Source organism: Natator depressus, chromosome 8, assembly GCF_965152275.1.
Source record: "Natator depressus isolate rNatDep1 chromosome 8, rNatDep2.hap1, whole genome shotgun sequence".
Taxonomy (NCBI): domain Eukaryota; kingdom Metazoa; phylum Chordata; order Testudines; family Cheloniidae; genus Natator; species Natator depressus.
The window spans coordinates 12,133,009-12,160,546 of NC_134241.1; the positions used below are offsets into that span (position 1 = coordinate 12,133,009).

Below are 27,538 nucleotides of genomic sequence, written 5' to 3' on the forward strand. Positions count from 1 at the left end.
TGGTGTTCATACAGACAGAATCTCAAAAGGCTGAATACTTAGAAAACAGCTCTTAGAGGAGAAAAATGCTGACAAGAATTGCAGAGTTACAGCTCTTCTCATAGTGCCCTGGGATCTTTAGTTCCATCACATATGTTCAGTATCTCCTTTGAAAGATTGTATCTTATGGCTGTGGCAATTTCCCATGTATCCAAAAAGCAGTGGGAACATTAAATATGACGAAGTCCCAGGAAAGGGCTTAAAATCCACCCTACTTTTAACCCCAAAGCAAGAGTGCTAACTAGACCATAGTATTTACACAGGACTCTTTTCCTAGTTCAAAACTCATGCAATTAACACACATACACATGGTGATGGGCCTGAAAACTCATGCTGCTAACTCACTAGAGGTGGGCCTGAGTTGCAAACCTCACTCCCAACTCCCCAGAACTTTAGGAAAATTCACATCTAAATTTCACAGTGCAGTCCCATCTCTAGTAAATACCTAGCTGAAATACTGTTTTGAACTCATGTTAATGCTCAAGAAGATGAGACTCTTTCCTTCAACTAATCCCCTAGTCTGGTATTAAGAGATCCATGTGCTGCTAAAGGTTTAATGAAGCAGATAGGAATAAAATACAGGTCCTGACCATTCTGGAACATAGCAATTCCCATACCAGATCAACCATCTATTTAGTCCAGTATCATCTCTCAGACAGTGACCAGTACCAGATGCTTCAGAGGAAGATGTAGTAGATTATGGAATAGACCAGCATATAGGCAATATTTTTTCCTACTCCTTTGTCAGTTGTAATTGTTTCTTTTTGTTACTTTTAAATCTGTTGCCTTCATAGTTGCCTTTCTTGTATTGTGAGACAGGAGGATCAGTAATGTCCCATTTACCTTCTTCTCTACCACCCAAGAGTTGTGTATGTTCTGTTTGTGCTATTTTTTTCTCAATAACCTGACCACATTTGAATACAGCATTCCAGGTGAGAATACCATTGATTTATATGGCTTATTTTCAGTGTTACTTTCTACCCTATTCTTTATACATCCTAAAAGTGGAAACAGCTGCTCAATCTGCAGCGAATTGAGTTGTCCAAGACAACCAACTGTTTTTTCAGAATGGTTATAAGTAATTAAGAACTCAGCTGTGTGTATGAGTAGTTCAGTTGATCCTTTCCTATGTATGTTACCTTTGCATTTGTCAATACTTATGTTTTTCTGCCATCATGCTGCACACTGGAGATGGAGCTACTAATTAGGTCCCAAAAACACTTGACTGTCACTGTAGATTTTTTTCTTAGAGTAAAGCACCCAAATGCCTGGGTGCAAAAGCCAGTAAATCTGATTTTTCCTTGTTTAAAGTTTATTATAAATACTGTGCAGTAACAAAGAGTGGAATTTTGCCAATGATCGCAGTTACATAGCAGAAATGCTTCCATTTTTTCCTCCTGAAATATTAAGTCCCCCAATCTTTGTACCATTTACAAACTGACAATTTTAGCAAGTTACAATTTTTTCCTTTAGCAATGCAATTACTGTTACTGAAGTTACTAATGCAACCAATGGAAAAAAAATGTCACCCAGTGATTGATCAAATATGGAATCCCACTTCTGTTTATTAATTAAAGGACTGATGGACTTCTGTGAGCACTTTCAATTAGTTTTATTGAGTAGCCAAATCTTTTAAATTAGCACAGATAAAATAAGCATTTGCATGTGTTACAAATGACTTTTTACAGGAATAAAACAGTGAAAATTACAAACTGTAAAAAGGAGGACAAGTAAATCCTGTCTCAGATTCAGAAGGGGCAAGATTTATAACTTCATGCTGAAGATCTGTGTCTGAGTTTCAGAAAACAAGGATTTAATATTACAATATTATACACTACTTTACAAAATTAAATTTATAAGGATTACATCCATAATAGTGAACAAAAGCTTAAAATCACATTTGATGGTCCCTTATATAACAGCCATTCTACATCTTTGATTATAAATTGTTAAGAAATTAACTCTGAATAAAATGTAAATCTTATTCTAGTTATTGCAAAATAGTCTGTTTAGACTGAGACTCAAATATATTAAATTATCAAAGATAATGTATACAAATTAAAATGGATGGTACTGATGTTGACAGAATTAACATTAATGTATCAAACAAATAGTTAAACCTCAGAAACTAGAAAAATAGAGAACATGTGCTGTGGTGGGGTTGTCACACTAAGATAGAACAACCAGGACCACCCTTCCCTGTTTAAGATCTTAAAATAAACAAGTTATTCTTGACGTTTGTAACACAGTGAGAAGTGTGGCAAAGGCAGTTTACACACTGGTGTGTTCTGCAATGATGTAAGAGTAAAACGAATTGAAGCAGCAGGTTTTGTCCCCCACTGCATGGAATTGAAACTACACATTCAATATTGCAGAATATTTCTTAAATACAATACGGACATTCCAAAAGCATTCTACTTCAAATGGGTTCATTTGCTCGCTCGTTCATAAGTTTCACAGAGAAAAATATTAGGGATCCTAACTTGAAATGTTGTTAGTTACTATATTGGCATGTAGACTGACATTCATAGCTGTTATCCTGGTTTACATAAAGCAAGTGACGCTCTCTCTGAAACAGACACTATCTTTAAAAATGTAACTTTACGGAATATAATGACAAAGTATGTGGTGATAGTAAAAAAAAACAAAGGCTTTGGGTCTGTTGTGAGATGCATGGATGATTTCCAACATCCTAGTTGGTACATTTTATCATCATGTGCCTGGAGTGAGTTACCACTTAATAAAACTGTGGTTGTCTGAATGACTGATTCTCATTTAAGAAATAAAATTTAGGATCTAAATGTGAGTGAAGCTAGAAATAAAGTAATTTAGTAAATTTTAAAACAATTTTCCCCTATATACTTACTATATTTTTTCACTTTGAAAATAATGCACAATCTTATAAAAAAACTTTTGGGAAATACATTTCCACGAGTCATGTAGACACAGCAGGCAGGGTGTTTAAATCACCTTTGGAAGAAGTAAATCTGTTCCAAAATGCTCTTTTGAAAACATCACAAATCAGCACAGAATGATAGTGGCTCTTTTGTGCTCAAATTTCACAAGATGTTTCTATGAAGAAACAGCTGCTTCTCCCCTGCACTGAGTTAACTCCTTTCAGTCAATTATACTGTAACTGGAGCAGAAGCAGACGAATGGCTGCAGAAACCGTGATCCTACCAGATCCTGTTAAATCCGCTTTGCAAAACCTTCACAAGTTTACTAGCCTAGGCACAATATCTACTTTCCTACCTTTTACTCATCAACTAAAAGTTACTTGACCCCAACAGGGAGATTTTTGCAAGTCTGCTGTAAGCGTATGAGCATTAATATGAACGAAAAGCAAAATAAAGTAGAAAACATTTTTTCCACGGGCGTATAAGGGGCAGCAATCAACTAGCAACATAAAGAGAAACAGCCTGTCATCGACAGATTGCTCCCCAACCGATATACTTTAATTCTCATGTACTTTACACATCTTACATTTAAGAATACCAGCTTTCTGTAAATCCAATTTCCATGTTTCATTCGTAGCACTTGCAGGTCTGTCAGTTAAATTAAAACATGTATATTGTGTGCACACATGGCCCTGGAATTAGGCTTGTTACAAAGCTTCAATCAAAAAGATTTGTGAGAACTTTAAATATATTCACTGAACTATAAAACACTTCCTACCAATATGTTTTCCCATTTATTTCAAGAGCAAAATTATTACTTCTGCTTGAATTCAGTTTTAGATGTCACACAAAATATTCAGTACTGTCTCTAAAATATATTGATAAATTAAGGTTGAAATGCTACCACAGCCTCATTTCACAAAAAATGTTATGGGCCTAACATTTAGAGCAGAAATCTATCTAATGTAACACACAGAAAGGATCAGGTGGTTTTATGCTTTGCCTTCTTTTCCCCATTCCTGCCATTTAATGAACTATCAAGACAAGACCAAACTCATTATTTTTAACTACAAACACAAGGCTCAGTGTCAGTCTTAGCCCATTTTTGCTGCCAGATCACTTGATTACAATTTTCAGTTTACATAGTATGCTATGCCAACTTTGCCTTTCAGGTACAATAACATTGATGCATTTGAAAGCTTTTTAACAAATTACTTCGGACGATCTCAATCCAGCCAGGCCAGTTTAAGCTACCTTTAGACCTATCCAACGTAACCATTTCTAGAACATTACATCCTAAAATTTTCATAATTTTTTTTTCAAATATTTGTTCATTTCACAATGAATTGTTTCATTGCTACTTTAAGTGTACCAGGGAGCTCTCTTTTAAAATAAATTTTCAACCTTTAATCAGTGGATATACTGTATCATAAAGACAATATAATTTCCCTGCAACTCAATCATGTTGAGGTTTTAAATCTAGCAGCAAAAAAAGAAAAACAAAAAAACCGCAAAACTAAAAGTTACAGAAATATACAATTTTGAACAAAACTCCATTTTACAAAATGTATTTCACTCCTTCAACATTGCCTTTGCAAATGTACTTCATGCTGCAACTGCTTACAGTAAAAGCATAATTTGCAGCAAATTAAAGATCCCCAACCTCTTCAAATATATTTTGATTTTTAAACGTACAATATTATGTGGTTGCACAAATGATCCTCAGTTGTGGTCCTTTATTTGCTTTATTTTGTTGAAATCACAGTGAGAACTTCTCATCAACTGCACCAGGCCACAAACTTAACAAAAGATATTACAAGCACAAGTGTTCTTTACTGCAGAAATTTTCGCTAAGCAAGCGAGCCATACAACCCAGTGGTTCATTTATTCACTTGCTGCTGTATATGCAGGAGGAACTCATAGTATGATAAGGCAGATTCTGTTCTGTCTTCTATCATGTTCTGTAGGAAACTTGATTTCAGTGGACTTTCATCCCTTGGAAATAGAAATAAAATGACAGAGTGAAATGAAACATTCACGAATCTCTACAGTATTGTATTTTTAAAGTTATAGGCTGAACTAGCTATTTTGAAAGCTATTTAAGTGGTGAAGTGTAAATGAACGGCCAGTACTGTAGGCCTCACAATCGTTCATTACACAATATTGCTGGATAACGTTCACATTTAATTCACTAAAACGTCTGATGTTAAATACAGGCAACCTGGTTACATTTATAACGTAAGAACCCCACAATACCAACTGGCAGAGGGCCCACTCTTCTGTAAACTCCCATCAAGTCTGACACTTTATACATTATTATCATAGTATTTATACGTAAAGAGTGTCGTGTAGTATCAAATGAGAGCTAGTGACATGGTGGTCAATCTCGCTGTGATGTTTGTACAGACAGTGTGTAGAGAGTCATGTGTGCTGGAAATATGATCCTAAAATGTTTTGGGGGCAGACTTGATAAACAAATTGTCCCAGACAAAGGAAGAGGAAGTTACTAGCCTGTAACTGGAGGTTCTTTGAGATGGGTGGTCCCTATCTGTATTGTACACGTGAGTAGACAGACGTGCCATGCACCTGAATCCTGAAGTGTTTCTTAGCAGTGTGCACTGACCAGCACGTGTGTGGTGCATCCCCTCATTACCCAGCCAAAGGTATAATAGGTAGTGCCTCTCCAGTCTCCCTCTTACCGTCTTGGAATGTAGTCCAAAGCAGAGGGGATAAAGGGCAGGTACTGGAAGACAGATAGGGACCACATATCTTGAAGAAGCTTCAGTTACAGGCAAGTAACCTCTCCTCCTTCTTCGAGTGATGGTCCCTATGTGTATTCAACACATGGGTAACTTGACAGCAGTGAGCAGTGCAGAGGTGGGTGTGAGGATGCCAATGTTAGCACGGTCTGCAGTACAGCCTAGCCTACTGTCGCCTGTGCAATAGTGTATTGCATTATGAACGTGTGGACAGAGTGCCAGATAGCTGCACAACTTAGGTCTTGCCAGGACACATCCGCCAGTGAAGCTGATGTGGTAGGTTGCGCTCACGTAGAGTGAGCTGTGACTCCATCAGGCGGGGGTACGCCAGATTGTTTGTAACATTCACAGATGCTCCGAGACCCATTTGGAGATTGGTTTGGAGAGGAGGGCTTGACCCTTGGACTGTTCAGCAATGTGCGAAAGGATTGAGTACTGTGAAGATAGAAAACCAGTGCATAGCAGACATGGAGGGATTGTAGGACCCTGTTAGTGGGGGAGGTGTGCGGTTTGGGGCAGAAAACAGATAGGTGGATGCACTGGCTTAGGTAGAATTCTGACAGTGCCTTTGGGAGGAGTTTAGGATGGAGCCATAGAGACACCTTGTCCTTGTGGTATATAGTGTGGGAGGGTGGGTGATCTGCCATCATGGCGCCTAGTTCACTGACCTGCCTGGCTGAGGTTCTGGCTACTATGAATATGACTTTCATCAAAAGGTGGGAGAGTGAGCATGTTGCCAGTGGTTCAAAGGGTGGCTTTGGGAGGGCAGAGATGATGAGATTAAGGTCCCATAGAGGTGTGGGCTTCAGAACTGGTGGAAAAATGTTGAGTAAACCCTTAATGAAGTGGACAGTGGTGGGATGCGTAAACACTGATGTGCAGTTTGCTGTGGGGGGGAAGGGTAGAGAAAGACACTGATTGCTGCCAGGTGCTGCCCTGTAGAGTTGATGACTAGGCCGGACATTTGAGGGCAAGAAGGTAGTCTAGGTTGCCTGGTATAGATACCACACTCAGTGAGTGATGGTCACATTGAGCCCATACTGTGAACCATCTCCGTTTTGCTCAGTAGCATGCCTTGGTGGATTCTCTCTGGCGCTCTGGATAAAGATTTGCCACACCAACGTGGAGCACGCCTGGTCTATCCTCAATCCTCATCCGAATACCAGGCTGTGAAGTGAAGAGGGCTTGGACTGGGATGCTGGATTCTCCCCTGATCTTGTGAGAGTAGATCCAGGAGAGTCTGAAGGCGGAGCAGCGTTCAGGTGGAGAATCTGAGGAGGTCTGTAAACCAGAACTGACGGGGCCAGAATGGGGCTATGACCATCACAGTGGTTCTGTCCCAACGAATCTTGCATAGTACTTGCAGCAGGAGGGGAAGGGGAGGAAAGGAGTAACAAAGTCTTCTTCCAGGGGAGGAGGAGAACGTCACCCCACAAATTCTTCCCTATTGCTCCTCTGGAACAAGAGAGGGGCAGCTTCTGGTTCTTCAGAGTGGCAAACAGGTTCCACAGATGGGTGCCCCAGCTCTCGAAGAGATTCTATAGCGTGGCATTATGTAGCTCTCACTCATGACTGAAGTAGTGTTCTGCTGAGTGTGTGGGCCAGGCAATTCTGGGTGCCTAAGAGGTATGTGACTTGAAGCATTAAGTTGTTTTTGATGCACCAGTTCCAAAGGCGGACGGACTCAGGGCAGAGGGAGGAAGACTTGGCGCCACCCCGCTTGTTGATGTACACCACTGCTGTGATGTTGTTTGAGAGAAGTTGAATGTGGAGGGGCTGAATTAGCGGGAGAAAGGTCTTACACACTGAACAGACTGCATGGAGCTCTAGCACATTTATGTACATCCTGCCCTCCCGTGGCATCCACACTCCATAGGCCACGTGGTGGTCCAGGTGGGCTTTCCAACCCGTGAGGGAGGCATCTGTTGTGATGGTGACCTGTGGTATGGAAGGGGCGAACGGGGTGCTGATGATGACCTTGGGAGGACTGGCCCACCACGGTCCAGGGAACTATGATTCTGGCCAACATATGTTCTGTTTTGCTTCTGTAGATGGAGGGGAGCTACACTTGGAGGCAACACATGGCCAAGGATGGGGAGAGAGAGAGAGTGTGTGTCTCTGTGTGTGTGTGTGTGGCAGACCATGGTGTGAGGTCTATGATACAGGTCCACAATGATGGACATAAGTGTTGCAAAGCAGTCCACCAGGAGGAAACCTCTCGCTGCAATGGAATCAAGATGTGCTCCGAGAAAGTATAATCTGCGTAGATATCAATACCGACTTTTCCTTGTTGATACAAATATCTAGAGATGCCAATAGTATGCAAAGGGTGAGGATCGTGGCGGCTACTTCCTGGCACGATAAGCACCACGAGGAGCCAGTTGTTAAGGTAGGGGGTATACTGAGTAGCAGAGGCGGCGCATTTGAACTGCTACCACAGCAAAGACCTTTGTGAACACTCCTGGCGCTGTCAATATACCAAACAAGAGGACCTGAAACCGATAGTGTTGGTGTCCTACCCGAAAATGGAGAAACTTGCAGTGGGGCAGGTAACTGTCTACATCGAAGTAAGTGTCCATGTTGTGAGCTGTAAACCAGGCTTCCTGGGGGAGGGAGGGAATAATCAATGCCAGTGTTACCGTACAGAATTTGGGCTTTCTGAAAAAGTATTTATCACCTGAAGATCTAGACGGGGACAGTGCACGGCACCCTTCTTCGGGATGAGAAAGTATGGTAAGTAGAAGCCTCTTCCCTTGCATTGAGGTGGGACAGGCTCTATGGCCCTTTCAATGTGCAGATTTTCTTCTTCTTTTTGGAGAATGCATTGATGGGATGGATCCCCAAGAGAAGTCCAAGGGGGGGAGAGAGGGGGGCTGGAGATACCAAAGATGTGGGAACAAGAGGAATTCTATGGAGTATCCATGGTGGATGTTCTCCAGTATCCAACTGTCCGTGGTGATCCTGTCCCAATTGTGAGGAAATAGGGCAATATGGCCCCCATAGACTATATGAGGCACTGTGGTGGCATCGGGGAAGGTTTAGGGATCAACATGCAAGTCAAAACTGAGGTTTTGGGTGCTGCTGGGAAAGGGTCAAACAATTAGTTGTGGCGGAGGCAGGGAAGTGTGGCTGTTGCAAGAGGTGCCACCTAAATGGCACGTCCTGCTGGCATTGGTATTAGGCCAGGTAAGGTCACAGACGGAATGGTTCTCTGCTGCTTGTGTTTCAGAGCTGGGGTGTATATACCAAGGGACCATAGTGTGCCTGTAGAGTCCTTCAGCACATGAAGGGATTCACCCATCTTCTCGTGGAACAACTTGCTCATCAAAGGGGAGGTCCTCAACTGTATTTTGGACCTCCCTGAAATGAGCACCCAACATGTGGAATACAGATAGGGACCATCACTCAGAGAAGAATATTGATTTGTCTATAATGTAAAACTGAGCATGGGGATGCCACAGACAATGGGCAATTTATCTGTATCTGCAGTAAACACCAGTTATCAGGAGGATGAGGAAGAGCATGGTGTTAGCACACAGGAAAAGACTGAAGCCCAGGGAGTCATCCTGATTCTTGAGACAAAGACAATTAACACTGGGGAATATAAAGAAAAGCAAAAGGGCATCTTATTATCCATCACTGAGGGAACAAAGAGGTCAGTGCTCTTTGCAGCTATGAACGGTGGATCCCCAACTATGTGGGTTGGTGATGCTGAAAAGCAATTGTAGGTGAGAACAAAGCTTGAAGCCTGTTATGGTTATATGTAGACTTTTCGAAGCAGGTTATTCTTTTGTTTATTTGTAACCATTTTCTGTTTCTATTATCTTTCCTTAGTATCACTTAGTCTTGTTTTATTATAAATTCATCTCAGTACTATTATATTAAAGTAAGGTGTGCATCCTCAGTTGAGCTAACAGCCTGGTGTGTATTCTGTCTCTTTGGAGACAGCGGACTTGGTATTTCTGTGGGCATACAGTGACAAAGCCTGGATGCTGCAGAGGAACACTCTTCCAGGGGATTCAGGAACTGAAGTACACCAAGAGTTAACCTGCAAGGCAAAGTCTGGACTGGCAGAGTCCTGAGGAGTCTGTTTGGCTATCTAGCAGACAGGGGTGGCAGGAAGCGGTCACACAGTATAGCACCAATAAATCTCTTGCTGAGACAGAAGGGTAACAAGGTGACTTACAGTTCTGGATGCCCTGAGAAAGCATCAAACCTCCACAAATTAAAAGATGACAAAACAAGTAAAGTTAAAATCACATGTCAGGTTTTCAAGCATTTACAATTCACAGTAGGCATAACTCTCACAAATCTTGTGTGAGGGCACTGCAGTATAAAATATGTCACTACAGTGGCAAACATGACTATGCATGCATGCATGACTATGCATATTTGTGTATTAGAGTTGTCAAAAAGAACTTACCTTATTATATACAGTATAGGGAAGAATGGCCTTTGCTCTCTCAGCCAAGAGATAAAAGCTATTGTTCTGGTAGATTCAGCTGTTTCAAGGTCTGGAAGATGCGTCTATTAGACAAAGGTTATCATTAATACATAATATAACATACTCTGTCTTTAGGAGACAGAGTTAATTTAGTGTTAATGAAAAGGGTCAAGCATCATAATCAGGCATAAAGTAGACACAGTGAGTATGAAGCTGTTTCACATACCACTGCAATTTCAGTGTCAGATCATCCTTGAACAAACTATCAACTGTGCCAAACTGAATAGTGGCTTTTGGCTGTCACAACTGGGACTACATTAACAGATTCATTTTCACTTCTGACCTAAACTAGGATTTGAATTTTCCAGCAATTGAGGGCTGGTGAGCTAACCCACTCTCCTTCCTGGTCCCAATATTCTCCAACTGCTCAGACATTTACTGGATCTAACTGATGGTTATCAACTTCTACTTATTGCGGTTTCATAGTGAGTGAGCTGGATTAAGATAATTTTAAGTGGGGAACCTACAGAAGAGTGTCATATGATGGGGGAAGGGAGCTTTTCCTGAAACTGTAATTAATTACAATCAGCTACAATTCTGAAAGGCTCTTGAGCTTATACAGGTGATAGATTATAATTTAAAAAGTTACTTGTCCTATTTAAGACTAAAGCAAGCACTTACCATATTCTGTGGTATTGATGCATAACTTGGAACTCCAAGGACTTGGCTGATAAAATTCTGTCCACAATTCTTTCCAATCCAGATAAACATTACCTAAAAGACAGTTCAATAACAATAGCATTAATCTATGCAATACATACACCCTTATACTCTTCTGTATATCTAAAGTGCTCAGTAGTCTTCAGAAAAACCCAAAAGGTCATATAAAATTTTAACTTACAGAGCCAGCATCCATAAGATAAGCACCATCCCTACTCAGCTTCTCCACAGACAGCTGGAGAATGGGTGGCTGAGGTATTGTTTTATCATTGATGTTGAGGGCTCCCTAAAGAGAAAAATTGCTACCATGTAAGTGTGCCTCTAGATATATAGATTAGAGAGGCAGACAGGAATGAGAAATATTCAAGTGGAATGCATTTTTATTAGTAAAAAACAATTAAGGACAAATTATACCCTCTTGCCCCCAAGTGCATCATCTGTTGCTGTCTGACTTTTATATTGTTAAAATTCAGATATAACATATACTTTATTATAAAAAAAGCAGTCTATTTTGTCTTAATGAAATTGATTCTCTTCTGAAAACTTCATACAATTATGTGAGCTTCAAAAATCTGCAGGCTTCGAAGTCTGGATGTACAGAATTAGTCTGCCTGCACTAATTCCTACACATACTGGTTCATGGAACTAATGACAGGACTTATTTTAAAAAGGAAGTTGAACACCACTATGAAAAACATCATCCCTGCTGCAGCATATCCCCTTTTAATGGGATGTGCTTTGTAGTGTAATAGACTATTTTCAAATTAGAATGCCAGCTACATTTTTCAGAATGATTGTCTATAGAATCCAATCCACATTGTGTCTAGAGTGGGGTGTTAGCCATATGTTCCCTCCAGAGCCCATCTATACCACCCCTAACAGACAACCTGGAAAATAATGGAGCAACATCTTATATGTACGTATGGTTTACAGTATTTGTAAACTTTTACACACTTCAGCTTAGTCTGAAATGCAATCCAACACTGGAACTACCCCTCATCTCATGACTTATAATTCATGCATGTATTGCTTCCAAGTTATTGCTGCAAAACTTGATTTAAAATAAGTCTGGATTACATGGAGTGGCAATTTAGTGCGGCAGTCTTTATAATAATTCCTTAACAGTCACACACACATACATGATTCATGTGATGTGACTTAATTCGAGTGCCAAGGAATTGTTCCATCAGTTTGCCTATAATGGGTAAGTTGCTTTGATGTATCTTCAAAACTTTTAACTTTGTGACTGGCTGTGAGCTCTCAGACTACATACCTTGAAGAATACAGTTCTTATTTAAAGGGTTTTCTATGCAATACATATTCTTCACTTCAAATAAAGGTCTTTGGAACCAAGCAACCACAGAACCAGTGTAATAAGTAAAAAGAAATCATACCTCATCTGTGAGATTGTCAATTCTGTACAGATTGGGATGGGTCATAAGCATGAGGTAAATTAGGGGCTGGTTTTTCACTTGACACATAGTAAAAATACGCTCATCTAAGCGGATATTTGTCCCAGTCTGGAATGCTTTCTGTGAATAAAACCAGTATTTGAAATATTTTAATTTGTTATTAATTCAAAGTCAACAAGTGAAAAGGACTAGGCAGAGTATCACACATTCAAGATGTTTATAAAACAAGAATAGGTATATCGCCTACATCTGCTTTTGATTACCTACATTAAGAAATATTTTGAGTCCCACATGAAATTTAGCCTTAAATATTTTGATCTAAAAATATAATAAAGACTTGATTACTATAATGACCCCCCCCCCACACACACACACACACTTAAATTATCTGCATTTCTTAACTGAGTATCTGTACTCAAAGCAAGTTTTGTATATTACTTATACGCAAACAACTTTGTGACTAATCACTCAAGCAGTATATCTTTGGATTCTGGAACCACTGACATAAAATACTGTAATATATGTTAGTCCTATGTCTGTAGAACACGTTCTGAAGAGTGGAGTTGGAATGATGGCATATTAAGATGGATTTTTAATAAAATTATGCTTATTACTTTGTCTCAAGAAGCTACATAACAATACTTTAAAACCGCAATCCAAAGACTTGTTATGCTTAATCCTTTGGCTCTAATGCACATCTCTGTCAGAGGTGTTCTGACTTAATGGTAAATGCACTCCATTGGCTTACGGACACAAAGCAGCTCAACTGTTGCTGAAGCAGGACCCCATCCCAAACAAGTACTGAAAACCGTTCAAGTGTTTGACTTTGTCTTTATTAAAGAGATCAAATCTCCCCAGCATAAACACAGCCATAGCATAGACTTAACAAGGGTTTTTAGTATCATTTGAGAAAGTGTGAATGAGATGATTCCACCAGGTCTTGATCATGCTGCATTCTGAAAGAGTAAACCATCTATCCTAAGACTAACCATTTTCTATATTAGTTCAGAGGGATCCACAGCTGAAAGCCATTTTTAGAAATTGTTCAGTTTTCTAGCATAGACAAGACTCAGGAATGCTGCAAACCCCTTTGTTAGAAAAGCCAGCAAAGATCAGTTCTTTGTGGGCTAGCACTTAGCTCTCTCCCTACACCCCACATTAAATTGGTGTATAGATTTGCCTTGTCAGCAGCACAGAGTGAAGCTCCTCAAAGCCACACTGAACAGCAATTGCTGCATGTTCCCTAGGCTAGCAGTCAGGGGTATCAGACAATCACAGCAAGTCTCCCCATATTACTCCCTGCCCCCACTTTCCTTTGCTTCCTCTCTTGGCTGCCCACTTCTGCCTCAATACCAATGCCCTCCCAGGCACCCAAGCTTCTTGCCCTCTAGCTCCACCTCCCTGGTGCTATTCTTCACCATACTCCCAATCCTACACTGCTGCAGCTCTATACATGGAACAGAAGCCCCTTCTTTCTGTCATGACACACCCCACAACTATACCACCTCCCTACATTGTTCATAAAAATGTCAAGCTTTATGATAAATGCATCTGACATAAGCTCTAGATACAGTACACAAACACAGCCTATACATATGTAACTTCAGTCATATTTAGATCTTATGATAACTTTTAAAAAACCCTTTGTTGGTGGCTGATATAGACACCCAAGCCATCTTCTACTACAGTTGGCCCCACTGAAAACCAAGGTGAACAAGCAAGTCTTGCTTTGCAGTGGTACTGGAAAGAAAAGGAAAAAAAAAATCACCAAATCCAGGGCCTGGAGAAATGAGACAAAAAGTTGGTTCCAGAGCTGTTCCATTTATACCAGAAGAGGCTATTATCTTAAATGCCAAACAACCTCAATTACTGTGATAGTATATGGCAAGATGGCTGGTCTTAATTAAACTGGATCTAAACCAATGAAGAAATCACCCCCCTTCAAATGTTGCCAAAACCCTTCATAGATAATATCATCTCACAGAAATGTTTACCTATACATCATTCAGACTGACGTACTGAATATAAAAATAATATCCTCTGGAAAGATTTTATTTTCATTCTTACTTGTTTTAAGAGAGCCAGTACATGAAGTGGAAAGAGTCGTAGGGAATAGGGAGCCATCAGACCAGGTTGCTGAATGCTTAGGACTGAAGAGCGGTAAGCCGACAGGGAATCGATTACAGCATTCACCAAGGCATCCCGAGCATCACTCAAACTAGCAGAAACTGACCGGTCCACAGCTAAAAAGCAGAGAGAGAGAGAGAAGTTTAACAGCTAATTTTCTTTTCTAGGAATTACTGACACGTATTATTTTGTACTTCTATAACCATCTTAAGATCCTGACATGAGGGGTTACAAACACACATTAATGGAGCTTTACTGTGCCACCGAGAGGCATAAAGGGATAGGAACATTAATGGTACAGCCTAGAATAAAAAATCCTGGAGTCCTAATTGCTGCTCTAACTTCTGATGTGCAGAATTCTAAAGCCATATCAAACAACATGACAGCATACAGTTGTACTGATATCTTCACACCCAGAGTCACTGTAAGTCATATGGCAAAGTGCCTTCAACCATTCAGAAGGTAGGATACTTCCCTTGTAATCTTGCTTCTCAAAGGATTATTCCTCAAAAGTTTTAGATATTTTACACATGTACATCAAAGAGCGTCACGCTTACCCATATTGGCTAATAACCCTGTAATAGCTTGTACATCAGCCCCCAGATAGACATCACTCAGTGTTGTAACAACAGGTAAACACATAGTGTGGACTCGAATCCTTCTTTCACCTATAGGGAGAAAATAAATCTGTGTAGTCGCCAAATGGCATTTTCCACACCATTATCTAAGCTGTGTTTTGGGGGAAGTGGGGAGAAAAAAAATCACAAATTTTTGTACAGTCTGTACAAAAGTCTGTACAGTAAAATTTGCAGTAACTCTAATTTTTTTAAGTCAATTTATTTAAGAATATCTTTTTTGCTCAACTTACCAAAAGCAATTAGTCTATATTTCAGATAAATAACTTATAAAACTGATTTAATGCACCATTAACTTGTCACACAATTATTTTAAATGAACACCTGTTAAGCAGCCAATTTAATCTCTTTGGCCAATTTATTTCTGGGCTAAAATTGCCCATTTCAGATCAGAGCAAGTTTTTCAGAAAATCTGTAAGGCCCTGAAATGCAGCTGCTGAATAATGAATAACCACTATCACTAACAGGAGGAGGAATGAGCGTGCTAAGGTGTTAGTACTCTACCCTCTCTTATTGGGGATATGAAGATGCAGTTGAAGTTATTTACTTACTCCAAGCAAACTAGATTATAAATTTAAGAATTTACACACATTGGCAGCTAACATATTGTATCATTCTACCAGCCAATGCTGTTTACATTTCTTACCTTTGCTGGATGTGTACAGTAGTGCTGACTGAAAAGAAACAACTGGCATGTCAGTGAGACTTTCCTCTACTGACATTTGTACAGCATATCCTGCATCCGGGTTTACATTGGGTAAAGACAACAAGTCCGTTGATCGCACAAAGAAGTTCCCATGGAAGGTATGAATGGAAAGACCTACGAAAGGAAAAACCATGTAATCTGATTTATTAATGTTACTTTTGCCATTTAATGTAAACTATGAACTGATTACATAGTTGCCCTGATTTCTAGATTATGGACAAACCCTTTTCAAAACACAGTTCCTTTAGTAAATGTAAATATCTCAAGTTGCACATTAATTTGTAGCATGCACTAAAACCAATGGTTACCAAGCACTCAGAATACAAGTCAGCTCAAAGATTAGTAACATTTCAAATTTCTTTGACTCTTTGAGGCTGAAAGTCACAATGTGCTGATAGTTCTAGTTCAGAATATATGATAGGATCAGTCATTTAAGGGAAAATACTATATACAGCATAGTAAAGTCCTCTTTCTTTATAAGCACTACCCTTGGGAACCAGTAGTTCTAAAAAGGTTACAAATTAGGACTGTCAAGTGATAAACAATAATCGTGATTAATTTTTTTAAACAGCACGATTAATAGAAAACCATTTATTTAAATATTTTTGGATGTGGTGGTTGAAGAATGTTTTATGAATGCACTTGCAATGCCATCTATAAAAGTGCCATGCGAATGCCTGTTCTCACTTTCTGGTGACATTGTAAGTAAGAAGTCAGCAGCATTATCTCCCGTAAATGTAAACAAATTTGTTTGCCTTAACAATTGGCTGAACAAGAAGAAGGACTGAGCGGACTTGTAGGCTCTAAAGTTTTACATTGCACTACAAAAAAAACCCAGTTATGTAACCAAAAAAAAAAAAATAAAAATCTACATTTGTAAGTTGCATTTTCACGATAAAGACATCGATCGCACTGCAGTATTTGTAGGAGGTGAACTGAAAAATACTATTCCTTTTGTTCATCATTTTTACCGTGCAAATATTTGTGATAAAAAATAAATATAAAGTGAGCACTGTACACTTTGTATTCTGTCTCGTAACTGAAATCAATATATTAGAAAATGTAAAAAAACCCCAAAATATTTAATAAATTTCAATTGGTATTCTATTGTTTAATAGTCCGATTAACACTGATTAATCGCGATTAATTTTTTTAAGTTAATCACATGAGTTAACTGTGATTAATCAACAGCGCTATTACAAATATATGATGTTGAATTCAATTACACCCAAGGTACACGAGCCTTGTTACAATGCACTGTTTGAATGCTTTTCTGTTGCTTCTTTATAGTTTTTAGATGGAGGTGCCAGAGAGTAAAAAGTTCCCTTTATCCTCTCAGCTTATGAAAAATTAAAAAAAATAAAATAAAATAAAAATCAGGCTTCTGGTTTGACCACAGGGCAGGACACAGGTTTGAAAGTAAACCATGTAGCAGGACTATTACATTGTGAATTCCTTATTTTTGCTTGAGTAGCCTGTGGAAGTACATGGTAACGAAGCACTTATTACTAGCCTTGGCAAGCCGTAGATACTGATCCTAAACACCACTGCACCTTGATCCACTCTTTTGTGCAGTACTACTAATTCTGCTTTCTTCTGTGCAGTTGGATTCACAATGCCTGATTTTCCATGTACAGATTTGCCAACTATTCATTCAGGCTTATATAAAAACAAAATTACCAATAAAACATTTTTAAATAATAAACTCTGTGCAAAAAAGATTCTATTCAGACCTTTGGTGCATCTTATCCTCATGACCGCCTCAAAGCCAATCTTTCTAGTTAAGTATCGTTTCAGCTCTTTCTGTAATTTCTCCACCTGGACAGGGTTGTGCTGCTGATGGTAAGATTGATAGTAATACACACTCCCTGCTGAATACCTCGATATACAGCCTAGAATAGAAAATGTGCATTGGTGGAGTTCAAACCAATAGCTGTTGCTGCAGTCTTCAAATATCAGTTCAGATTAACCTAAATTCTCCCTGTAATTTTATTTGCACGCCTGAACAGTTTAACATTAACAACCTTATTCTACACAGATACAGGCCTAGATATAATGTGTAGATGTGACCAATAACTTGCATGTTCACTTGATTATGAAGGTTATAAATTGTGAAATGGATTTAAAATTGGTCTAAAGGAAAGATGGTACCACACCACTCTGGAACAGAAATCAGAGGATACGTCAGGGGTAAGAAAGTAATTAAAATAGTAATGAAGCTTTCTCCTATAAAGATGTTTACTCCATCATGCATTGAGAGGCAAGAATGAAAATAAATTCCTTCAGATTACTCACACCTTATTCCAGAAACAAAATAATCCTTTGAAATACTCCTACAAGTCGAGGGGAGAAGAGCCTCTTGGAAACTATCATGCTAACCAGAAGGAAGTTGTAATATTATGTCTCACTAACAATGTCATTATGCATTAAGGGGAAGTCATCTCAACATGAAATTCCATCCTATCCAGCAGGAGTGGGGAACCTACGGCCTGCTGCTTCATGTCATGTGGCCCGCGGCAAGTCTCTGCGCTGTGGGCCGGAAGCACCAAGCCTTGGCGCCCATATGTGGGGCTGGAGCTGCAAGCACCAGCTCACCCTGCTGCGGGGAGAAGCTAGGGTTGCAAGGCCGCTAAAAATCCAGTCGGTTCCGTGCAGCTCCCAGAAGTGACCGGCATGTCCCTGCGGCCCCTAGAACCAGGGGCAAACGGGGAAACTCCATGTGATGCCTCGATCCCAAAGCCAGCTCCACAGCTCCCATTGGCTGGGAACTGTGACCAATGGGGGCAGCGCCCGTGGGCAGTGCACTCCATGCAGAGTCCCCTAGCCCCTCCACCTTGGGGCGGGACATGCCGGCCGCTTCTGGGAGCCGCGAGGAGCCAGGGCAGGCAGGGAGCCTGCACTGTGACGCCGACCGGGAGCTACCTGAGGGAAGTGCCGCCCAGCCAGAACCCACACCCCAAACCCTCTGCCCTAGGTCAGAATCCCCTCCTGCACCCGAACTCCCTCCCAGACCCCAACCTCCTGCCCCAGCCCTGAGCCCCCTCCTGCACCCAAACTCCCTCCTGGAGCCCATACCCCGAACCTCCTCCTGCACACCAAACCCCTTGGCCCCAGCCCCTCCCCAGAGCCCTCATCCCCCTCCCACACCCTGAATCCCTCATTTCTGGCCTCACCCCAGAGCCTAGGGGAAGCCCCGAGCCTCCACAGCTCGCCCCACTGCAGGGGGAAGCCCCGAGCCTGTGCACAGCCCACGACTGACTTTTTCTGTGGGTCAGTAGCCCCTGCTAGTCACCCTATTCAAGTTCTTATACTGTGCTTGTCACCATGGTATCTGACATATGTTTAGTCCAGAACAAAGGGAAATCCTCTTTGTAAACTTTAGGACATGATCTAGGGGGAAAAGGGTCAAGTTTTGTAAACAGAACTCTGTCTTTGAGCTGCCAACAGACACAATCAGATACTGAGCTATGAACTGCTTTGACATACAAGGATATAGCTACCAATTTTTAATTTTTTTAAAGAAGTCATCTCACGGCCCACATTAGTGAGGCTTTTCAGAATCTGGAAATGAGGAGATTATACCCAGATAGTTTAAACATATTTCTATTTATTAAACAGGACTTTGTTTAAATGTTTCTAGAACTTTGATTTTTGTCTAGTAATATTAGGGAACAAGTCCTGACAATGTTCCAAGAGATGAGAAAATCTCAACCCTCCAGTAAGAAGGAAACTCCTAAAATGAAATACCATAATCTCTACCCATAGAAATGTCAAACAGTGGATAGGGGAACATGCAGTCTCATAAGTAACCCTCTTGGGCATGGTTACCAATACCAACCATTATATTAAAATGGTAGAATATGCTTAAGTGAAAGAGCAAAAAAAATTTTTAGCATTACACAGTGTTCATTAGAACACTGAAGCTACAATCTTAAACAGCAGCTTATGACGACTTACCTAATGAAGCCAAGTCAGAATACTGCCCACTAAGAAGGAACAAGTCAACTGCAACCTGCTGCCCTGAACAGTCCAAGGCTAACTTCTTATAGAAGTCAGTGGACGGTGTAAGATGTATGTCCTGTTAATACAAGGAAATAGAAGAGAGGAATTCCAAAAGGCACATGCTCCTGTGACCTAATTTCAGGGATGCTCAGCACTGCATCTCTCACTCTGACTTCAATGGCTGTTCTGAGTGCTAAGTATTTTTCAAAATCAGAGCATTACTCTGTTTATAGGTTTCCTTGTTAGTAACATTTGATTAATACAGCATAAGAACGTCATCTCTCACAACAGAACTACAATAAAACTAAGATAATCCAAACCATGCAAAATTTATATAAACTCATTCAACAGGATTGTAAATTTTCATAATCTGTGTTTAAAGAGTGTTTTTGTAACCTTTGCAGATGCTCTTTGGTTCGGTTCTTCTCGGGATTTTAGTGATCCCACTCCTACAGATGGAAGCTGTGTCTGGAAGACAGAAATTCGACCACCAGTGGGAGACATCAGTTTGAAGGCGGCCTGCAGCGCAGGTCCCAGAGCACTCTGTGTTTCCAGGGATTTGGTGAACATCTGAGGCAAGGTCCTCAGTAAATCTTGAATTAGCTGGTATAAAGTAAAAGAAAGTACTCAGAATTAAAAAGTTTCAGAAGAGATTTCTCCTCTGTTGCCCAGGCTATATATTATGCGTGTAACATTGAATACTGCTGGTATTAAAGAGATAAATTAAATACATACACAAAAAAGTAACATTTAATACCTTAAAACAAGATGTAAGGGTAGTTTGCTGTTTTACAGCACCCAGCCAGCATTGAGGCCTCTTAATATCTGGCTTTTTATCTGACCTCTACTTTTTCACTTGAAATTTAGCATTTCTAAAACTGTAGGAACTAATTAAAGAGTTATTTTGAACATTTTGCCTCAGATGACCAGAGCAACTTTTCCAAGTTAAATAATTCACTTTTTCCTAGTCTGCCATCTACTACTCACATTAAGTGTTGATACACACGTGCTCCTCTTTGAGCAGAGTGGATGCATTACTCTCATTTAAAAATAACTGGGAAGAAAGTCCCAAATCTGCTCCAAACTAACTGGAGGTATGTGAACTGCCACCGTAACCCAAGTGTCCATGTGCAAGTTCAGGTTTTACCTAGAGTGACATTCTACAGTATTCCATAACCTATCGCTTCTAATAAAACAAGTTCCCGAGCACAAAAAACTAGGAACTCAATATGGCAAAGCTTGCCAACATTTTAAGTAGGGCTTTCAAGCGATTAAAAAAAATTGCGATTAATCGTGCTGTTAAACAATAATAAAAGACCATTTATTTAAATATTTTTGGATATTTTCTACATTTTCAAATATATTGATTTCAATTACAACACAGAATACGAAGTGTACAGTGCTCACTTTATATTTATTTTTATTATAAATATCTGCACTATAAAAAATATAAAAAACAGTATTTTTCAATTCACCTAATACAAGAACTGTTACGCAACACTTTATCATGAAAGTTGAACTTACAAATGTAGTTCTACTTCTTGTTCAGCCAATCGCTCAGACAAACAAGCTTGTTTACATTTGCAGGAGACAATGCTACCCACTTCTTGTTACAATGTCACCTGAAAATGAGAACAGGCGTTCACATGGCATTATTGTAGCCAGCATTACAAGATATTTACGTGCCAGATGCGCTAAAGATTCTTACTCCCTTCATGCTTCAACCACCATTCCAGAGGACATGCGTCCATGCTGATGACGGGTTCTGCTCAACAACAATCCAAAGCAGGGCGGACCGACGCTTGTTCATTTTCATCATCAGAGTCAGATGCCACCAGCAGAATGCTGATTTTCTTTTTTGGTGGTTTGGGTTCTGTAGTTTCTGCATCGGAGTGTTGCTCTTTTAAGACTTCTGAAAGCATGCTCCACACCTCCTCTCTAAGATTTTGGAAGGAGATTTTTAAACCTTGGGTCGAGTGCTGTAGCTATCTTTAGAAATCTCACATTGGTACCTTTTTTGCATTGTGTCAAATCTGCAGTGAAAGTGCTCTTAAAACGAACAACATGTGCTGGGGCATCATCCGAGACTGCTATAACACGAAATATATGGCAGAATGCGGGTAAAATGGAGCAGGAGACATACAATTATCCCCCATTGAGTTCAGTCACAAATTTAATTAACGCAGTATTTTTTTAATGAGCATCATCAGCATGAAATCATGTCCTCTGGAATGGTGGCCAAAGCATGAAGGGGCATATAAATGTTTACATATCTGGCACATTAAATGCCTTGCAATGCTGGCTACAAAAGTGCCACGCGAACGCCTATTCTCATTTTCTGGTGTCGTAAATAAGAAGCGGGCAGTATTACCCCCCATAAAGGTAAGCAAACTTATTTGTCTTAGCGATTGGCTGAACAAGAAGTAGGACTGAGTGGGCTTGTAGGATCTAAAGTTTTACATTGCACTCACACAAAAAAAACCAGTTATGTAATAAAAAAAATTCTACATTTGTAAGTTGCACTTTCCCAAAAAAGAGACTGCACTACAGTACTTGTATGAGGTGAATTAAAGATACTATTTCTTTTATCATTTTTACAGTGCAAATATTAGTAATAAAAATATAAAGTGAACACTGTAACTTTGTATACTGTGTTGTAATTGCAATCAATATATTTGAAAATGTAGAAAAATATCCAAAAATATTTAATAAATTCTATAGTTTAACCATGTGATTAAAACTGCAATTAATTAAGATTAATTTTTTGAGTTAATCGCATGAGTTAATAAGATTAATCGCAGTTAACTAATTTTAAGTTACTTCACCTAGTAAGAGACATGCATTGGACTCCCTTAACTTTAAATAAAGAGACCTGAGATATTTAAAGGACACCATTAACTTGAAATGTAACCAATTAAAAGTGATTTGGCAATACTCTGCTTGCTTGCTTGTTTTGAAGAAAGATGAGTCTCCACAGAGAAACTGGCTGACTACACAGGGGAAACAGCAACACTAATTACATACAACGCAGTTAAACGCACAAAGTAAAACTGAACAAAATATTTCCATTTATTTCAGTTACAGTAATTTTTGTAATAAAAGTAGACAAGAAATTCAGACAACTGTGCTTTCAATTGACATTATCTCATTAAGTACTGTACAAGTTATCAAATGCACTTCATACTGCCTGAATGTCACCAAACAGTTTAAGACAGGTCTTACCTCTTTGTTTTCATTTAAGTTTACTAATAAGTTCTCTGGCATTGGTATAAACACATCTGGAAGAGCAGAAAAATGAACTGATTAAAGCTATCTGAAAACATTTCAGCTAGTTTTCAGACCAGTCTGGGTCTTATTCTGCCCTCAGTTATACCTGTGCAATCCCTTGCATTTCAATTTGAGATAATGATTATCTGGCATGAAAAGTAAAAAAGAATAAGAACATGGCCTGTAAAACAGAAGTATTGTGAAAAACTATTAGGTGCTCATTTTTGTAATATTTACCCTATCCAACACTATGCAATGAAAGGTCATTTTAAAATTAAATGGCAGTACAACTAAGAGTAAAAGAAAAAAAAAAACTTTTAAGCATCATGTAGCCACTTAGGAATTATAGGAAGCTACTGAGATCAATAGTTTAAACAGGACTGAAATACAAAGTTTAGATAATTTTAGGAGTTAAACTAGAATGCCAGGAAAGTTGACTTCATGTTTCAGGTCATGAACAGCTCACCTGTGAAGGCCACTAAAGAAGCCCTACTATACATCACAGCATTGTACAATTAACTTTAATGGACCTTAGCTGAGACCCTAGATACATTAAATAGATTTCACTATTCTTTGAAGCATCTGGTGCTGGCCACTGCTAGATGAATTAGTGATCTGATCTGGCAATTCCCAGCATATTGAGCATAAGAACAACTATATTAGCTCAATATCCTGTCTCTTACAGAGGACAATACAGGGCAATCAACTGATCCGTTCCCAGTTGTCCAGTACCAGCTGGCAGCAGTCAGGGTACGTCTACGCCAGTGCGAGGGGGAGGGCTAGGATCCCAGAGCCCAGGCTCGAGTCTGAGCTTAAATGTCTACATAGCAACTTCTAGCTCTGTAGCCCAAGTCAGCTGACCCAGGCTAGCCACAGCCCTTTTATTCCAGTGTAGACGCACCCTCAGAGACTTAAGGAGACAAAGTTTGGGGTGGCCTCTCTGACCATCTTGGCTAATAGCCATTGATGGACCTATCCTCCATGAACTTATCTAATTATTTTTTTGAATGCAGTTATACTTTTGGCCTTCACAGCATGCCCTAGGGCAACAACTTCCACAAGTTGACTGTGCGTTGTGCGAAGTAGTACTTTCTTTTGTTTATTTTGAAACCTGCTGCCTATTAATTTCACCAGGTGACCCCTACTTCTTGTGTTATGTGAAGGAGTAAACACTTCCCGATTCACTTTCTCCACACCATTCATGATTTTATAGACCTCTACCATTTTCCCCCTTAGTCATCTCTTTTCTAAGATGAACAGACCCAGTCTTTTTAATCTCTCCTCAGTGGAAGCTGTTCTAACACCCTTAATCATTTGTCTTGCCCTTCTCCAATTCTAATATATCTTTATTGAGATACAGTGACCAGAACTGCATGCAGTATTCAAGGTGTGGGCATACCATGGATTTAGAGAGTGGCATTATGATTTTTTTTTTTGAGTTAAATTTTCTATCCCTTTCCTAAGGGTTCCTCGCATTGTTAGCTTTTTTGACTGCTGCTACACATCAAGCTGATGTTTTCAGAGAACTATCCATTTCACCCTTGTGATTGTTTGTGTTAATTTCTGTTTAACTAGCTTCCTCATTTTTGTGTAGTTCCCCTTTTTTAAGTTAAATGCTACCATGGTGAATTTCTTTGACATGTTTCCCCCCTAGAAAGATGTTAAATGTAATTACATTATGCTTATTACCAAGTGGTCCAGCTATATTCACCTCTCAAACCAGATCCTGTACTCCACTTAGGACTAAATCAAAAATTGCCTCTCCCCTTTTAAGTTCCAGGACAAGATGTTCCAAGAAGCAGTCTTTTATGGAAACAAATTTTTATCTCTGCATTCCTTCCTGAAGTGAAATGTTCCTAGTCAATATGAGGACAGCTGAAATCCCCCATTATTATTATTATTGAATTTTCTGCTTCAAAGCCTCTCTAATCTCCCTGAGCATTTCACAGTCATTGTCACCATTCTGCTCAGCTGGTCGGTAGTATATTACTATTGCTATATGCTTATTGTCCAAGCATGGAATTTCTATCCTTAGAGATTCTATGGTACAGTTCAATTCATTTAAGATTTTTTACTATATTTGACTCTATTCTTTCTTTCACATATAGTGCCATTCCCCCAATAGTGTGACCTACCATCATTCCTTTAAATTTTGTACCCTGGTATTATCATGTTTCATCGATTATCCTTATTTCAGCAAGTTTCTGCAATCTTAATTATGTCAATATCCTAATTTAATACAAGGCACTTTAGTTCACCCATCTTAGTATTTAGAGTTCTAGAGTGTGCCAACACAGTATGTCAAAATCATTAGGTATCGTTTTATAAAAATTCAATTTAGATGTTATTCTTACATACCTTCAATATCTGAAACTATTAGCATCTGAGGCTGAGAGAGACCTTCCTGAAGACTGTAGAAATGGATTGTGCTGTCAAATGTTATAAAGCCTATTTTTGTTCTAGTGTTCCCAGGAAGCCTAAAAATCAAAGAAGTGTTTAGCAAGTCGATTTTGGATAGCCTACACTGTTCAAGTGCAAGTACGTTCTCTCAGAGCTATTACTATGACATAAGGTAGAGGGACATTTTATTCCTGCTGGGAAATACAGCTTCTGCAATATCCATTACATCATTCTCAGGCTAATGCTTACACTTCCCTCCCCCAACAAGTAGTTAGAACAACTGCAATACTGAAATTTGTTCATGGCTTGGCTTTGAGCTATTTTACAGCAATAAACCGACACTACCTGTGTTGAGACTTACTCTAAAGCAATGGTTTTCAACCCTTTTTCATTTGTGGACCCCTAAAATTTTTTGAATGGAGTTGTAGGCCCCTATGGAAATTCAACCTGTCGTCTGCATGGGGGAACTCCCTAACAATCCCACCCCGCCCCCGCAAAAAACTCGTTCCATACTCTTCCCACCCATACCCAACACCCATCCAAGTTCTCACCCAGGCTCTTTCCCAGCAATTTATTTCCCTCTCCCTCAGCTCATCTGCTACCCCTGACTCCCCCAAGCCTTTGCACTGCTTCTGAGGGGTGTGGGAAATATGGTTCTGTATTGTAGTTTAAATGAATTATTACTCAGAGTTCTGTATTAATATGCCTAGTAAGGAATCTATTTGTCAAAAAACATTTCCTGAATCTTTTTGGTCATCTGTATTGCTGACAGGTATTTTGAAATAAATCACCAAAAATAATTGAAACTGGTGTGATTATATTGTGTTATTCTGAAAAATAAAATATGCAGAATTATAAAATACTGTGCACATAATTTTTTAATGCTGAATTCCACCAGACATAAAAGATGTAAAGCATTACACAAGTTCATTGTGGGAGTAGCTATAAATTGTTACCTTGTGTGCGTGTATGTATAGACACACTTCCCAGACCTGAGGAGGATCATTGTGTAAGCCTGAAAGCTTGTCTCTCTCACCAACAGAAGTTGGTCCAATAAAAGATATTACCTCACCCAACTTGTCTCTCCTGAAAAGCTTTATAGACATGTATGTGCATTTGTTGCAAGGAGTGCACACTGAATTACTGTTTCTAAAGCCATAGTTCCAAACCTTTGTTCAGTGCAAACCTATGATATTCTTATGCATTTTTTTGCATTATTAAACAAAACCAAGAAGTTGTATAATCAGACTGACAGGTACATTTTAAAATTAGGGGTTTTATCATTGTATCTACAATTGATAAGAACCGAATTTAAGGCTAATTCCTATGCAGTACTTTGAAATTTTTCCTCTCTGTCATAAATGGACTGAATTAAAATCCTGTTCACACAACATTAAACTAGTTTCACAGATCACAAAACACATTTCCCCAAAGAAAACACTGGAAATACAAGGAAAAAAAGATTAAATTCTGAGAAGAGAACCAAAACTTACAAGTCAAGATTGTCTAATAAGGTCTTGCAGACTGTATTCAGGTATCCTGTTTCTATTGCATTGTGGGAGACGTCAAACACAAAGAGATACACAGGAGGTTGAGGTGGACGTAGCTAAAAAAAACCCAAGAGATTCTTAAAGTCCAGTGATTGAAACAGTCAGTCTCAGTTTATTGGTTATATTGCATCACTCAGAATGCATCCCCGAAACAGAAATATCTCTAATTTGTGTAATAGCAGACAAATAAGCAACGATAGTACAGTAGGAAATATGGAGGAAAAACAAATGGCATAAATTCTAGTCCTTGCTAAAGTGAAACTGTCAGATCAAATTTGGCCTGAAACTGATGTTTGTAAAAATAAGATTTTACAAAATCCAGAGTCAACAAGAATATTCCCATGTAATTTAGAAAAATTACCAAGGGACTTTTTTTTGACCATTCCACTGCAGTATTTGTAACCCAAACAGTGAAGCATCCTGATAGTGTGCAAGAGTCCGATAGTAATCCAGAAGTAAAAGTGACAAGTCATCATTCAAGTTGAGATAATGCAAGGAAAAAAATATATAAATATCAATGTTAGCTTTCTGAAGTATTAATTTTTTAAAACCTAAGGTATTATTTTGAACAAATTAATTT

At 39.2% G+C, this 27,538-nt stretch overlaps 1 protein-coding gene across 4 annotated transcripts in view; it reads right to left on the reverse strand.

The window, feature by feature from the left end:
- Positions 1-1,469: 1,469 nt before the first annotated feature.
- SEC24A (SEC24 homolog A, COPII coat complex component) overlaps positions 1,470-27,538 on the reverse strand; it is a 52,555-nt gene continuing 26,486 nt past the window's right edge. For 3 of the 4 annotated variants that reach the window (XM_074960439.1, XM_074960441.1, XM_074960440.1), the window contains 14 exons: positions 26,902-27,014; positions 25,367-25,485; positions 22,964-23,019; positions 20,138-20,344; positions 19,697-19,817; positions 17,473-17,631; positions 15,680-15,853; positions 14,956-15,066; positions 14,339-14,514; positions 12,254-12,391; positions 11,041-11,145; positions 10,821-10,913; positions 10,119-10,222; positions 1,471-4,931 (listed from right to left, as the gene is read on the reverse strand). In XM_074960439.1, the coding sequence (XP_074816540.1) occupies positions 4,817-4,931; positions 10,119-10,222; positions 10,821-10,913; positions 11,041-11,145; positions 12,254-12,391; positions 14,339-14,514; positions 14,956-15,066; positions 15,680-15,853; positions 17,473-17,631; positions 19,697-19,817; positions 20,138-20,344; positions 22,964-23,019; positions 25,367-25,485; positions 26,902-27,014 (1,791 nt within the window). In that variant the 3' untranslated portion in view covers positions 1,471-4,816. Of the gene's footprint in view, positions 4,932-10,118; positions 10,223-10,820; positions 10,914-11,040; positions 11,146-12,253; positions 12,392-14,338; positions 14,515-14,955; positions 15,067-15,679; positions 15,854-17,472; positions 17,632-19,696; positions 19,818-20,137; positions 20,345-22,963; positions 23,020-25,366; positions 25,486-26,901; positions 27,015-27,538 lie in introns of all 4 variants that reach the window. The other variant, XM_074960438.1, reaches the window with a different exon arrangement.